The sequence below is a fragment of the Sphaerodactylus townsendi genome, linkage group LG11 (genome assembly GCF_021028975.2).
Source record: "Sphaerodactylus townsendi isolate TG3544 linkage group LG11, MPM_Stown_v2.3, whole genome shotgun sequence".
NCBI classification, from domain to species: Eukaryota; Metazoa; Chordata; class Lepidosauria; order Squamata; family Sphaerodactylidae; genus Sphaerodactylus; species Sphaerodactylus townsendi.
This window is the reverse complement of record NC_059435.1, coordinates 51,545,726-51,561,486: the sequence shown is the minus strand read 5'-3', so window position 1 is coordinate 51,561,486 and position 15,761 is coordinate 51,545,726. Positions and strand designations below refer to the sequence as shown.

At 39.2% G+C, this 15,761-nt stretch overlaps 1 protein-coding gene across 1 annotated transcript; it reads right to left on the bottom strand.

The window, feature by feature from the left end:
• Nucleotides 1–1,629: 1,629 nt before the first annotated feature.
• LRRD1 (leucine rich repeats and death domain containing 1) lies at nucleotides 1,630–13,092 on the bottom strand. Its single transcript, XM_048510486.1, has 5 exons — nucleotides 11,062–13,092; nucleotides 5,514–5,712; nucleotides 4,379–4,540; nucleotides 1,967–2,087; nucleotides 1,630–1,810 (listed from the first exon to the last, which is right to left on the bottom strand). The coding sequence occupies exons 1-5, from the start codon at nucleotides 13,090–13,092 to the stop codon at nucleotides 1,630–1,632; spliced, it is 2,694 nt and encodes an 897-aa protein (XP_048366443.1).
• Nucleotides 13,093–15,761: the final 2,669 nt, after the last annotated feature.

Sequence of the window (15,761 nt, the reverse complement as noted above, 5' to 3'; positions counted from 1 at the left end):
CATATAGTCACTGCTTGTGTGCTAACACTTCCCTCCCACAATTGATATGTCAGTCAACTGTTATATCATCAAAAAAACCCCACCTGAATTCATCAGAATTTTATCATCCCAACTGTTCAATTTGTAAGAAGATTTAAATGAAGGTGGAATGAAAACTGGTTGAAGGAGCATTAACGGCCACATTCCAAAGGGGCGGCCTGAATCTTCCGTTGGGAATGGTGTGAGGCCAGCCTGGCAGATTTGCCCTCCTTAGGCACTTGCCCCAGCAGTAAGGGGTGAAGCCGCTGGTAGGTGGCACCCTGATCTTCCACAATGGTGGGACACAGCACCTATGTCCCTACGCACCCATTGCTGCAGGGGCATGGCTGGAGAGGAGCCAGTGCTAGTCGACACCCACCCAGTTGTGTTGGAGTCCAGGGCTTAAGAGGTATGCCATCTATTCAGGGGCATAAGTCCATTAAGCTCAATGGGGGCTTCCCAGTAATTTAGCATTTTAAGCCTCCCTACACTGCCAGGAAGCCTCATTGAGAGCAGTGGGCTGGTGCAGCACTGCAGCTGGGCACGGAGACTGTTGGGTGGAGCTGTAACTATTTGAGATATGCAGATGACATCAGTTACTGGCAGAAAATGGCAAAGACTTGAAACAACAAAGCAAGATGACAGCTGAACATCAAGAAGACAAAAGTAAGGGCTACTGGGCAGTTACTCAGCTGTGAATAAATTGAATTTGTTCAGGAATTTCTATTTCTTGGCTCATTCATCAATTAAAAGGAAGAGTACATCTATGAAATCACAAAGAGTTTGAGGCGCAGAAGGGCAGACATGGAGGAGCTAGGAAAGTTTCTTAGTGTGCATCGCTAGCAACCAAAATCAATATAATTCATACTATAGTATTCTCCATTAGTAAGTATTTTATGGTGTAAAAGTTAAGACAATGAAGAGAGCTGCCAGAAAGAAATTTGATTCATTTGAAATGTGATGGAGGACAGTTAAATGGATACCATGGACCACCAAAAAGGCAAATCTAAATCAAATCAAGCCTGATTAGTCTCTGGAGTCCAGAATCGCTGTGCATTTTTTAAAAATTGCTTTTTGCCATTATAGTTCAAAGATCTTCACTGTGTCCTAAGGTACACCATTTCTGAACATTGTTTCTGAACAATTTGTTTATTTTAAAGGCCTTCTGTTAAGCAGGGCTCCTTTCTGAAATGTTGAAGAGTCAGCTATACATAACCTCACTCCCTGACATTTTGTGACAGATGTTCTGTGGTTTTGGGGACCCAGGCATAAGGACTTGACTCAAGACAAAAAGGTTGTAAGCAGTATTCATCAGAAATCTCTTACAATGTAGACAAAGAACCAGCATTCCTACTGTAGTCATATATTCTAATCAGGTCACTTATCACTTATTTATCTGTATTGGCATTCTAATCAGTTAAAAATATTGTACATACCTTCATTCAGTCTGAATTGTCAAAATCAAGAACACATTAACTTGTAAAAGACCCATTCAAATTTCATGAGTTTTTTAAGGCAATTGTAATTAATTAAACTCAATAAGTTATGTATTCCTTTACTCAATTAATGGCACAAATCAATTGAATTGAAAATATAAGTTTTATTCACTCTTCAGAACTTCACTATTCTGGAACAAAGTTTTAAAGCTTTTATTTTGTTCGTCAGATAATACATGCCGGTCATGGTCAGAACTCTGATTAGCTGGTCTGTCATGGCATCAGGGGACAAAGTTTCATTTTCAGTTTTCCAGCGGTCTAGTGCCTGTGTGACTTTCTCTTCTATTGTAAGAGCTCTAATGGAAAATCAGAGAAAATACTTCGCTAAAACAGTAGGTTCAGATCAATTTTATTCCAGATTGAAGAACAAGGAGACAAAATATTTAAAATACCGCTTAATGAAAGCAATTCAAATAATCCTATGAAAAAGGCATGTTGCATATTTTACTAACCTGTTGTTTTCAATAGATTTATATACATCATTTTTAAGTTGCAGTTTTTGGCAAAAAAATTCAAAATTTTCAAATGGTACGTTGCTAGCAATTGTCTTGAGTACACTTTGCAGGATCTTCTCTAGAAGGAACACATTGCCAATGTTAAAGGACAGCATTTTTCAGTAATAAAATATGTAAAATGTTTCAGTCTTTAAAAAAATTCTAAGCAGTTTAATTCTTTAAAATGTTGTGTCATGGGCAGCTCAAAATGTTGGGATGTGGGCAACTCAATCCACAAGCATCCCTTAATAGATGCGGGCAAAACATTAGGAGCAAAAACTACCAGAACCCGACCACACCGCCCAGAAAACCCACCCACAACATATCGATTACTCAGTTGCGTACCGGTAGCTATAATGGGGACATCCGGGGACAAACGCCCTGGGTGTCCCTTGGTGAGTCATGTGGGGAGGCGGAAAAATTGCCCCCACACTTCTGAGCCACCCACCACACACCCCTGGCAGGCCTCGGCCAGTTGGGCCAAGTGAGAGGGGGTGGGCCGACGAGGAGACTGAAGCCTGACCTGCGCAAGCCAGCCAGTCAGCCAGGCCCTGCCCACCCCCTGCTGGAGCCTGGGCTGCGCGTTGGCTGGAGCCTGGGCTGGGTGTCAGCTCAGGTAAGTGTGTGCGGAGGGTCAGGGGGGACCATTGCTACCACCAGGCCCGGGGGGCGCCATTTTGCCCCATTATGCCTCTGCTATTACTCAGTCTCATTTCAGACAGCCAATTCCCATATATAAGTCTTGCTGTTGGATATTAAAAATAAGTAATTCAATCTTATCAATATTTACTTTATAGCCTGATACCTCAGCATATTTTTATGGTGTTTTCCAGCTAGATTTCAGCAAAAAAACACTTTTTTATAATGTTGGGGATCAATTTTCACATAACTGATATTCTGTGTGTCTAATTGCACAATAAATGGTTCAAGAGCAATGTTAAATAGCAGAGCTGAAAGAAGACACTCCTCTGTCTATGGCAATAGGACAGCACCGTGTTGACACTAAAATTAGCCGTAACTGTAGAATATATAATTTTTGCTCATTTTTAAAAAGAACTTCTGAAGCCAAAAGCTTCAAGGTGTATAAGTAATTGCAAGACCTTGCAAGAAGGCTTTTACCTGTTTTCCTGACACTAACAGGAGAGGTCTCTTATTCTAGACCAGTGGTGGCGAACCTTTGGCACTCCAGATGTTATGGACTACAATTCCCATCAGCCCCTGCCAGCATGGCCAATTGACCATGCTGGCAGGGGCTGATGGGAATTGTAGTCCATAACATCTGGAGTGCCAAAGGTTCGCCACCACGGTTCTAGACTGATATTAAAATAGATCTGCATTTCATTTTGCAACCTTTCCCTTATTTCACAATATGATAGTAGATCATTATCAAGTCTGTCTCCAATTTTTAGGCTTAACTCTTTCGAGGACCAAATTAATTGAGGAGCCTGATAAGTGAAAGTATTTTTCTCAAACTGACTCAATAGTCAGTTCTATATTAAATCCTATACATGAGCTGGTGTTATATGGTGTTGAAAAAAGTGTAGTCTTTTATTGTGTGAAACATCTATTCAGTTTAACATTTCAATAGCCTTGAACATACAGGGCAAAGTGGAAGTACTGTATTGTTTTCCAATGTATAGCAATAAATTTCACTACAAACATTCCACTGGAAGTTTTTAGATAACCACCTAAGAAAATTTTGCTTGGGCTACACTGTTTGCTGCAGATATTGATGAAAAGCATCTGCTTACCCTAAATCCATCTGACATATACTCTGCTGCTCTTATGCATGAGGAGATGAGGAAATAATAGAGGCATCATGAACAGAGATGCAAGAAATATCCAAATAAGGACTCCCACTAGGGCAGTGGTGGCGAACCTTTGGCACTCCAGATGTTATGGACTACAATTCCCATCAGCCCCTACAATTGGCCATGTTGGCAGGGGCTGATGGGAATTGTAGTCCATAACATCTGGAGTGCCAAAAGTTCGCCACCACGGCACTAGGGTGAGAAAGTCAAACGAAGTGTTCAGCAGTTCCGTCAGGATGTGAATGTTCCATGATTGCAAAGTTATTGGGCCATGGCAACTGCCCAGCAGAACCGGAATGGACAGAGATTATTGCTTATTGGCAGGTGTGTAAGGAAAGCATGAACTGCAGAGCCTAGCAATAGATGGCTGGTACATGGATTTGTGAGAACTTGTGAGAACATAAAGTCGATGTCTCACAAAGCAAGCTGGATAGCTGAAGAAAGGCTGCCATGTTGAAGATCTGCCAGATCTCAGGTAGGGTTCACAAAATTATATATTAAAAAATCAGGAGTGTCAGAATCAATGAAAAGTGATCAGTTAAATTTATTCGTAACTTACCATCTCTTTCATCTGCACTTTCTAAAATGCGTGTAATGGGGAGCATTTGCTTTGCTTTGCAGACTTCCAGTGGAGGTCTAACCAGAGCATTTCCATCAAAATTTATATCTTTCAATGACTGAAGAAAGTGCAGGTCACTTGGCAAAGCTATCAACTTATTGTCTGCCAAAACAAGAATACACACATTACTTTAGCACTCTGTTTTTCTCTTTCATCATAAATAAGCAACTGAAACGTCCTGTCAAAGAAATATTTGGCATATTTGGAACTGGGTTTGATTCCCCGCTCTGCCGCTTGAACTGTGGAAGCTTATCTGGGGAATTCAGATTAGCCTGTGCACTCCAACACACGCCAGCTGGGTGACCTTGGGCTAGTCACAGTTATTCTGAGCTCCTCAGCCCCACATATTTCACAGGGTGTTTGTTGTGAGGGGGGAAAGGAAAGGAGTTTGTAACTCCCTTTGAGTCTCCTACAGGAGAGAAAGGGGGGATATAAATCCAACCCTTCTTCTTCTTAAACCCCACCAGCAGCACCAAGTTAAATATTTGGAGTTTTGGTGGCATATGGAAAGGGGGAGGTTAAGAAGGAGGAAAGCATAGGTGGATCCAGCAAGGCAGAGATAAGAAAAGCAGAGCTGAAGGGGGAGGCCAAGCAAGTAGGAAATAGGTTATTCTGTACTAGTAATTCCTCTTTAAATATACAGAGCAATATCCTACTTTAGGCTGAAGCAGGGGTCTGCAACCTACGGCTCCCGCTCGCCAGATGTTCATGGACTACAAATCCCATCCGCCCCTGCTGGCAGAGGTTGATGGGAATTGTAGTCCATTAACATCAGGAGAGCCAAAGGTTGCAGACCCCTGGGCTGGAGGAAGTTCCTCCATCCAAAGAAGCAATCTTCTACATTTAGTGGTTTTCAGTTGGAAGAAGGCTTCAGACTTTGCTTAATAAAATGGTAGGATACAGGCCAATGTCTTTTCACTGGGTCAATGGCAAAATCCAATCTAATCAATCCTAAAGAGGGAATTTAGTCCAGATACTTTTTCTCTCTCTCTATTCATTTTTGTTACCTGAAAGCAACGCTGTCTGGGTTACCCATTATGTGTATTATCAGTACAGTGGACATTTAAATGCTTACTGCTCAAATCCAGGCGCTGTAAATTGCGGAGTGAAGAAAAGTTCTTGGGAAGCTTTCTTAAACAGTTGTCATTTGCTATCAAAGTGGTCAAAGTTTTAATCTCCCCTAATGCTTCTGGCAGTTCCTGTAATTCATTATGAGATACATCAAGTTCTTTCAAGGAGCTCAGCTCAGATATCTTTTCTGAAAGTTGGTGTAGCTGAGAATGGAAAGGACAAAATGGTTACAGTACTTATAAGTCTGTCAACCCTTAACCCGTACCAGATCCTGAACCTGTGGCATTTGTAAGTGATGCAGAAAAGCATATATGTCTGCTGCCTCAGGATAAAAAGGCAGGAAAAAAACCGCTTTTTTTTCCAGTTGTGATATTAATCCTCCCAGCTTTTTCATTGCAGTAAGCTTTATATTTCTTTATTTGCCAGCTAAAATTTTAACAGATTATCTACTTTGGCTCTTTTTCCCCAAATATAACTGGCTGTTTCCACACAGATCTTTCGCTCAGCCTTGACTTTCTTACAGAAGTGCTCGTTTTGAGATCAACCACATTCAAGGGTCAAGGGAAATTATATGCAGCCTTTTTAGATCTGAGTAGTGCATTTGATACAATTTCTAGAAGTATCCTATGGTCAAAATTAACTTATCTCCAAATGGAGCCACGATTACTTATGCTTATTCGTAAACTATATAGCAACACCACTTGTCAGGTCAAATTAGATCAAACTGGTACATTATCTGGAAAAATTCCAATCACCAGAGGGGTCAGACAGGGATGCGTATTGGCACCTCATCTCTTTAACATCTACATAAACGATCTTCAAAACCACACCTTTTAGCAAAGTTTTTCCTCAATGGCCATCCTCCTAAAATTGGACAACAATGGTCCCGCTCCACTCCTTCTTCTATGCTGACGATGCTGTTATTTTATCCCAAACATCCATTGGACTCAAAAAAGATATCTAAGAAGAGCTTTTTTGACTACTGTGATCTCAACAAACTAAAACTAAACAGTGAGAAGGTCAAAAAATAATTGGGTGATTTTCCAAAAAACTGGCGTCCCTTTCCTGAAAAGGGTCAAACAATATTGAGATCAAGCAGGTACAATCCTTTAAATATTTAGGGATCACTCTTTCAATACAATCTAAATGGTCCCTTCATAGATCCCTGCTTTTATAATCTCATCAACCAGGACGCATTCTACGTCTGGTGCATAATCCAATTTTACTTCACGGAAAAGGAAAACCAATCAGTAAAGCCAGCCGTATAAAAAATTTCTTTCTTCAAGCAAAGTTGTTGCCTCTTAAAATCCTCTACAGCATCCCATAATTTGGATAAGCGATTTCGCAACGTGATGTTGAACAAATCCAAGCATATTTTCTGAGAAGGATTTTGGGAGTCCCGAATAGTGTCACCTATCCAACTTTTATGTCTCGAAGTTGGCCTCATATGTGGAAACAGAAGCTTGATTGCCACCATAAAGTATTGGCTCAAAATACATTTTTTAGATCACTTCTGCAGGTGATATAAAACTCAAACCTTTTTAAAGCACAATTTTCAATTCTATTGGTTCAAAGTCATTGAGAAACAAAAAATCAGAACCATAGGATTTTGATTAGGGACTATGTGGGGACTGATAGTGAACTGCATATTTTCAATCAGATCCGTGAAACACTGAGGGATGTGGAACATCATTGTTTCTATCCAACAAAGGCAAGGCTTCGTGCATGCTCTCCCCGCTCCCTCGGAATACAACCAAGTTACAGAGCAAGAGCTAAATATCTCTATCTCTGTTATCCATCAACCAACGCCGTAGCATTCATGCTAGCACTACTCAATATTTTCCCATCAGCGGAAACCTCAGGGAGATACCTCCAGATCCCTAAACATCAGAGACTATGCCGTTGCGGATGTGGATCTATAGAAACCATAACCCATATTCTTCTGGAATGCTGGGTTTCACTACAGTAACCTGCGCATGATTTTAATTCACCCTCTGCTGCTTCCAAGACTTGAGCACTCCAAGTTCCAGACCACTCGCTTTCTGCTAAGTGACTGTAATCCATCGATCACCTTGGCAGTGGCTAAATTCTTGGAAAGCATTTTAAATACCCATATTTAAATGTTTTAATAGTTTTCTCTTTTAAATGTTTTAAAAGTTTTCTCTTTTCTCTTTTAAATGGAAATAATTTGTATGCCATAAAGGTTAAAATGAAATGAAATGATCAACCACATGATACCCTGGTTTGTCCTGCTTCCGTGTTCTCCCCTGCTTTCCCAAGTTTGGATTAATTTTTTCTGGAAAGATCACACCTTTGACACTGTGTGAAGAGGATGGACAAGCGTTTTTTTGCAGGTGCTGCTCCAACGGGTGCCAACCAACCTCCATGGTCACCATTAAAATCTATTGTAGTATTGTACTAGGTCTCACCTTTTGTTTGTTAACAAAATTAAGCCATTAACCCTTTTCCATGTAAATCTATAAGGCAAATGTGCTGACTGCACCTGTTTTTAATGTCTTCGTATGATTCAGGTTGTCCTGACCTGGATAGTCCAGGCTGACCTGATCCCGTCAGATCTGCTAAGCAGAGTTGATCATTGCAAATATTTGGATGAGAGACCTCCTAGGAATACCAGGGTTGTCATGTGGAGACAGGCCATGGCAAATCACCTCAGAACATTTCTTGCCTTGAAATTCCCACCAGGGGTCAGCATAAGTCAGATGTGACTTGATGGCCCAAAAAATGCTGCAGGTTGTACCTGCTTTTATAAGCCACCCTGCCCACTCATTTGACAATGGAAAAGATGTTGTAGAAATATCCTAATAAATAATGTCAAATAACATTTAGTAGTGCAATCCATGGGAGGTAAATTGGGGGGGGTGGGATTAAATGGAGTTTGGGAAGCAGCACAAAGGCCCACAGATGCAGGTGCCCACTCCACTGGCATAAAGGGCAAATGCATTAATGGGGGAGGGGAATACTATCACCAACTATCTTTAAGAGTGCAATGTCAACATTAACCCAAACAAATTCAAAGATACACACGTTGCACTCTGGCTGGGTCTGCTCTTATATATTGATCTTATATTTAATTGTTCCATTCAACACTTCTATTAATATTTACATTTCCTTCTCAATAAGACATCAGTCTTTCAACTCTTATAATTAAACATTAATAGTCTCTTAGTCCATTCAGTTCTCTATTTAGAAAACAAAGCTTCAGTTTCACATATTCATACAATCAGTAACCAAAACTTCAGTTTCATGTAGCAGTTTCATATATTCATACAATCAGTAACCAAAGCTTCACTTTCTATATAGTCCATAGAAACGCCTCGCGCAGAGTAGAACGCTTTTCGTGCGTCTTCCTTAGTAATATGCGTCCATATAGTTCAAACAACTTCCATCAGTTCTTTGAGTGCTCCTAATGGGTATATCTGAAATTACCAGATTACACAGATACATAGCATATTCTGGAAATCAAAATTATGCCTATTCCCTGGTTTTCTGTACCATTCCACCTCATCTATCTGTATTCCCATTACCACTGGCTCTCTCATTCAGAGTTGCCTGCTTCCATCTCTGCTCTTCCGTTTAAATGTCTCTTTTTTTGCTGACTTCATAGACTGAGCTGTTACATGTAAGACAGCCTTTAATTGAAACCACCTGTGCAGCTGCCGTCAATCTTACAGATGACATGCAAAATCCAGCGGTTTTGGTTAAGACCTATTCTATCGTCTGAATTTAAAGATATATCTATTTTCCATTTAGGTAACAACTTTTTTTTTCCATTGACTGCTCCCCTCTAGAAAATTTCTTCTTGCATATGATATAATACTAATAAAACGTAGGTCCATTTCACTGTGTTGTAATTCCTGGAAATGCTCCACCAAGGGAGCTTCCTGCTTGCCAGTTCCGATGCAACAGCTGGTCAGCTCTGACACAATCTGACATTTTTCCTTGTAACAAATGTGCACAGTGCCAATGCTCTCTATCAACTGCAACAATTGATATACCTGGATTAAATTTGCAATGGCGATTGAACTCATATACGTCATGTGACACACGGAGATGTATATATACGCATTACGTTTCTGCCCTTGCCCAAAACTTCTATATTGGCCAAAGACGTTACGCCAGATTAAGACCAGGGTGGGGAACATCGCAGTTGCATCAGAACTGGCAAGCAGGAAGTTCCTTTGGTGGAGTATATATTTCCCAGGAATTACAAACACAGTGAAATGGACCTAACGTTTTTGTGTATTATATCATATGCAAGAAGAATTTTCTTGGGGCAGTGTGGAAAAAAGTTGTTACAAAATGGAAAAATAGATATATCTTTTAAATCTTCCAGACAGATAGAATAGGTTCTTAAACAAAACGTTTTGGATTTTGCATGTCATCTGTAAGATTGACGGCAGCTGCACAGGTGGTTTCTAATTAAGGCTGTCTTACATGTAGCCTCAGTCTATGAGTCAGCAAAAGACAAACGGAAGGCAGAGATGGATAGCAGGCAACTCTGAATAGAGAGCCAGTGAGTAATGGGAATACAGATAGATGAGGTGGACTGGTGCAAGAAAGATAGGGAATAGGCATAATTTTGATTTCAGAATATATGTATCTGTGTAATCTTAATTTCAGATATACCCATTAGGAGCCTCAAAGAACTGATGGAAGTTGTTTGAACATACGGGCATACTGAGGAAGACGCACGAAAAACGCTTCTATAATGCTACGTAGGACGCTTCTATGGACGACATAATGAAAGTGAAGCTTTGGTTACTGATTGTATGAATATATGAAACTGCTACATGAAACTGAAGTTTTGGTTACTGATTGTATGAATATGTGAAACTAAAGCTTTGTTTTCTAAATAGAGAACTGAATGGACTAAGAGACTATTAATGTTTAATTATAAGAGTTGAAAGACTGATGTCTTATTGAGAAGGAAATGTAAATATTAATAGAAGTGTTGAATGGAACAATTAAATATAAGATCAATATATAAGAGCAGACCCAGCCAGAGTGCAATGTGTGTATCTTTGGAGGGGAATACTATGCCAGCAGCAGGGCTATGTACCATTCCCAAAGCAGAAGCTGCTGTGTGTGCCAACCTTCCTCCACTGTGGGAGCCTGCGCTGGCAGAGGAAGGGTGTTGGTTCAGGGGCATTCCTCGGGGGTGGGATTTCGGCCCAGGAATGCTCCCTATGCTGCCCAGGAACTTACACTACACTTTAGTGTGGCCTAGGCCTTTGGGCAGCAATAGGGGTTTTCAGATCAGCTGGGGAGCTTTTTAGTTTTTTAAGCAACTTGTGCCACCTGAAACTCCTCAGAAGGCAGCACAATTGTGCTGCAGCAGTACCATCCTTGGCACCTGTGGACCGCCTGCCGCCCCCCCCCCCCCCTTTATGGATTGCACTGTTTATCACTTCAATTCCTTTTCCCTTTTATAAATTAAATTACCAAGACAATTTTCTTTGAACTAATATATTATTACAAATATGAATATGTGTACAGAAGATAACTACATAAATATAAAAGCAGCATCTTACCTTGAATCCGTTTTTTTGGCACAATGTTAGCTTCTCCAGTGATGCAAGTTGGCATATTTCATTTGGAAATGATGCAAGATAATTGTTTGACAAGTTTAACTCTTTTAGTTCTTGCAGCTGACAAACCTCTGAAGGTATGCTCTCTATTTTATTTTCTGAAAGATCAAGACTCTTAAGTTGGTCAAGAGCACATAACTCACTGGGAAACAAAACAAATTTATTATGATGTAAGAGTAGAACTTTGAGAGACTTCATATTTATAATACGCTTTGGGATACTGCTTATTGCATTGTGACTTAGGTCTAAATAGCTCAGGTTGGTTAGAGAGCATAAGTGTATAGAAAATGAGGACAATTTGTTCTCACTTAGATTTAGATACTGCAGGATTTTAATGAACCTAATTTCAGTAGTTATTTCAGAAATATAATTTCCACTGAGATTTAAATGTTTAAGAGCTGTCAGTGCACACAATCCAACTGGAAACAAAGCCAATTTGTTGTAACTCATGTCAACTTTGGTCATTTCTTTACAACTTTTTATTTCAACTGGAATGTACATAAATGCATTTCCTGATCCTTCTATAATTGAGAGAAATTTAAAGAATGCTATTTGTTCATCTATGTAGACCAGTTTATTTCTGCTTATGCAAATTTCCGTTAGGCATTTTAGCTTGTGTAGATCACTGGGTAGCTCTTTTAGCTGATTGTCATTAAGGATTAGACGTTCCAGCATGACACAACTACAAAGATTATCTGGAATGCTTTTGAATAAATTTTTGGCAAGATTGAGACTTCGGAGTTTTTGCAAATTCTCTACTTTATCTGATAGACTTTCCAACTGGTTATCCTTTAAATTCAGTTTTACTAAAGAGATCAGTTGAAAAAGTTGTACAGGCAAAAATATAAGCTTGTTATGCTTTAGTGAAAGTTCTTTTAGCATTTTAAGCTCCTTAATCTCCTTTGGTAAACTTTTGATCAGATTTTTTGCCAAACTAAGTTTGTGTAGCTTTGGGAGATAGCACAGAACCTTTGGGAAGATTGAAATGCAACTGGATTCCAAGCAGAGCACAGTCAAATTTTTCATGCTAACATTACTCTCTGGCAAAGTTAATTTGTTCCCACTGAGATCTAAGATTTCCAGCCTGACAAGACTTTCCAGTGAAGGAGGGAACTCTTCAAAGTTGTTATGATTGATCAAAAGACATGTAAGATTTTTCAGCCTTGAAAAATTGAAAGGAAGACTTGATATTTGATTATGACTGATGTTTAGTGTTTTTAGGTCTTGAAGTAGGGCAATTTGTGGAGGTAACGAAGTTAACTGATTTCCTTCCATGGATAATATTTCTAGGTTTCTCAGTGAACCTATTGCTGTTGGAATGATTTTGATTTCATTGTGGTTTAATTGCAAATATTTTAACCCTTTGATATCAAAAATGCCTGAAGGAATTTCTGCCAGTCCTTTAGCATTTAACTGAACTGTGAATTCATCCAGCATCATTTCAGAAAGCATATCTGTTGTTGGTATTTTTTCAGTTGATTTAGCAGCCTGGATAGATTGTAATAAAGATCTTCTGGCTTGCCCTTGCAAAAAATCTGAAGGTATTTCATGTAATCCTTCAGCATACATATAAGCCATGAGATCAGTATCTTTTGTGTCAGGCATCAAAATAACTGGAATCTTTTGTGATGAATGCTGACTATCTTTTCTGGAATCTTGTTGAGAAACTTCAGGAGCACTTTCCAGTGGTTCTGTAAAATTCTTCAGGAATTCATCTGATGTTTGGTCCTGCTGTACGCCTGCTGTTGAACTCTGTGCCATTCCAGAACTTGAATCCATTTGTAATATATCTGTTTCTGTATCCATCTTAGGAACTTCTGAGATATCTCTCATAACATTGTTAGCATTAGAACCAACTCCATGATTTTCAGAAATCTTCTGAGAGATTTCCTTCTGTTCCTCTGATATTAAATTGGAATTCTGTTCCTCTTCTTCTTCACCAGATGTATATTCCTTTTCCTCTTCACCAGACATATTTTCTAAAATAACTGTCCAGTCAGAAGGTTTACAGATACTACTGCACACGTTCCAGTATTTTCTAAATTTTTTAAAAACCACACAACAAAAGCATAAAATATGTGTGGAGTGGATTCAATTATTATTAAACTAAATTCAGATAAGATTAGTAAAACTAATATGTTTGACTTAAAACTTGACAAAATATGTTCGCAAGTTGAAATAGTATTCTAAAACCTGCTGTACCCAAGAATTAGAGAAACTAATTTACAACAAAAGTTAATCATAATAAGTTTTTCAAAAAACAACTAACGGTACATTTAAAGACTCAGTGAATTAGCGTATTTTTAAAGGGCTGATAAAATTATCTTGTAGTTGTCACGGAATTGATTGAGTTGTCTGATTAAGTATCCCGGATCCAAGGGCAAACTATTTGTCTAAAAAGCGCTAATTAGATTCTGTTCTGTTTAAAGATCTTGTTTCGTTTTAATATACAACTTGTTGTCTGTAACACATCTCCATCACATCATTCTCTTCTCACAGAATTCCTAACTGCCACGGCATTTCAAATGAAATAACCAGTCTGGCACAAACTTGATTGGCTGATACACGTGAACTGTCCATTTTTTAATTTCTTCTGGAAAGTACCTCAGAAAGTTCAGCTATTATTATTGTTAGTATTATTTCTACTTCTATGCATCCCATCCCCTTCATAGGCTTAAGTGTAGCTGCAGTTTTTGCTTATTTATCAAGCTTAATATCCCACCCCTTCCCTTTCAGAAAACCGCTTCAGTTTGTGAGCATATTCCTGCCAGGTATTATGCCAAATATATTTCTCTACTTGTCCAATAATTGACCGATTTGCAGACCATGTAAACTTATTTAAATTAGGCACATCAAGATGTAGATTATCCAAGTAATCTAAATGACTGAACGTTTATTTCTCGTAAGAAAAATAGAGGGCCTCACAAATTGTATCCTGAGTGCTCTGCAGACTTTCTAGGTCTTCATCCTTACAACAACCTTGTGAATATAGGAAATCACTGTCGCCCATTTGTTTAAGATGTATGAAAGGCCTAATGAAGAATTATTGCTTAATAATGGCTAGTGGAAATGTAACTCATCAGAACCCTGGCTACGTAGATCCCCTCTCCTAAATTACTTTTTTTTTCAAATGGAGAGGATAGGAGGGGTTTTTCAAATCAATAAACCAAAGTACTCTTGGGCTTGGCAAGTAAATCAAAAATATAAAAGAGGCTAAAAGTGGTATGGTTTTCAAGGTAGCAAAACTTTTATCATAGACTCAACCACTTCACAAGTAGAGGTAAAATTGAATCATAATAATTGTAAACATGGCAACATTTGTAAAGACAGGATCTTCAGTGCCCTTTAGAAAAGGCACTCAGAACAAAAGCAGATCCTCGCAAGCAGTGCGTAGTAGCACAAGGAAAAGAGAAAATCCAAAATGTTAACTGGCTTTAAGTGCAGGCAGGGTTGCTTCTTCCCCGAATGCTCTCTCAATGGCTCTTGCGGCTTCTGTTATGGATTTTTGGTTTCCCTGGCTTGGCCTTGCAAAGAAATCAGCAGTTAGCACAGTTCCACTCTAGGCCCTCTCTTCCCTGATGCAGACCGGACTGACTCAGATGAAAGTGTTTTAACGCATAAGCATTTAAGCATAAGCATAAGCATTTTTATTGTCATTGTGCACGCACAACGAAATTTACAGCAGCATTCCTCGATGCACACAAATTCAGACTCATACATCATACTCATACAATTTCATACAATACATCATACTCATACAATTTCAGACTCATACATCATCCTCACTTTCCCCTTCCTCCACCCATCCCTACACAGCCCCAAACACATCAACATGAAGTCGCAGAGTTTAGCATAGCCACAGCTCTAGAGTAGAAGCTGTCTCTAAGCCTCTTTGTCCTAGTTTTGATAGACCTGTATCGTCTACCAGATGGTAACAGTTCAAAAAAAGAGAGTGTGCTGGATAAGAGATCGGGATTCCCTCACAAGAATATTTTTTGGGCTCTTTTTTTGGAAGTTTTGGGAATTATAGAGTTCTTCCAAGGAGGAGAGCAAGTAACAGCAAGTAACAGCTTGGCAAACTCTAAAAAAATATCACTTACAAGGGAAGTTCTAAAAAATTAACAGTTTCCCCCAAGTTCAGCTCTAAGCCAGACCAGACTGACTGAGGGGGTGGGTAATACAGGCCTAACCATGCTCTGTGACCTTTCGGTGCTTTGGCCATAATTGCTAAACATTTTAATAGAAATAAAATGTTAAAGTGAACATTACGTAGATAACTCAAAGAAAGTTTTTGCCCTGACTTTCATTAACATCTTAATCATACAGTGGAATGGTGATTTTGTTTGCTGAGGGCATTTGTAAGGAGATAGTAACAAAAGCTTGGTCACAGAAAACAAAAGAACCAGGACTTGTTTAGTACAGATGCACACTTCACCACTGCTAAAGGCTAAGAAAAACATCGGTGCAGGGGCAAAATGATTATGAGAAGCCATCTGGTGACTTCATGACTCAATAGAAACTTGAACCAGGTTTCTCATTTCCAAGCACAATAGTGTTAACCAGACCGCCACAACTCAAGGTTCAACTGGTTTCCTTTTCTTATGAGAGTAAAACGAAGAACAAGAAAACAGCTCTGTAGCTCT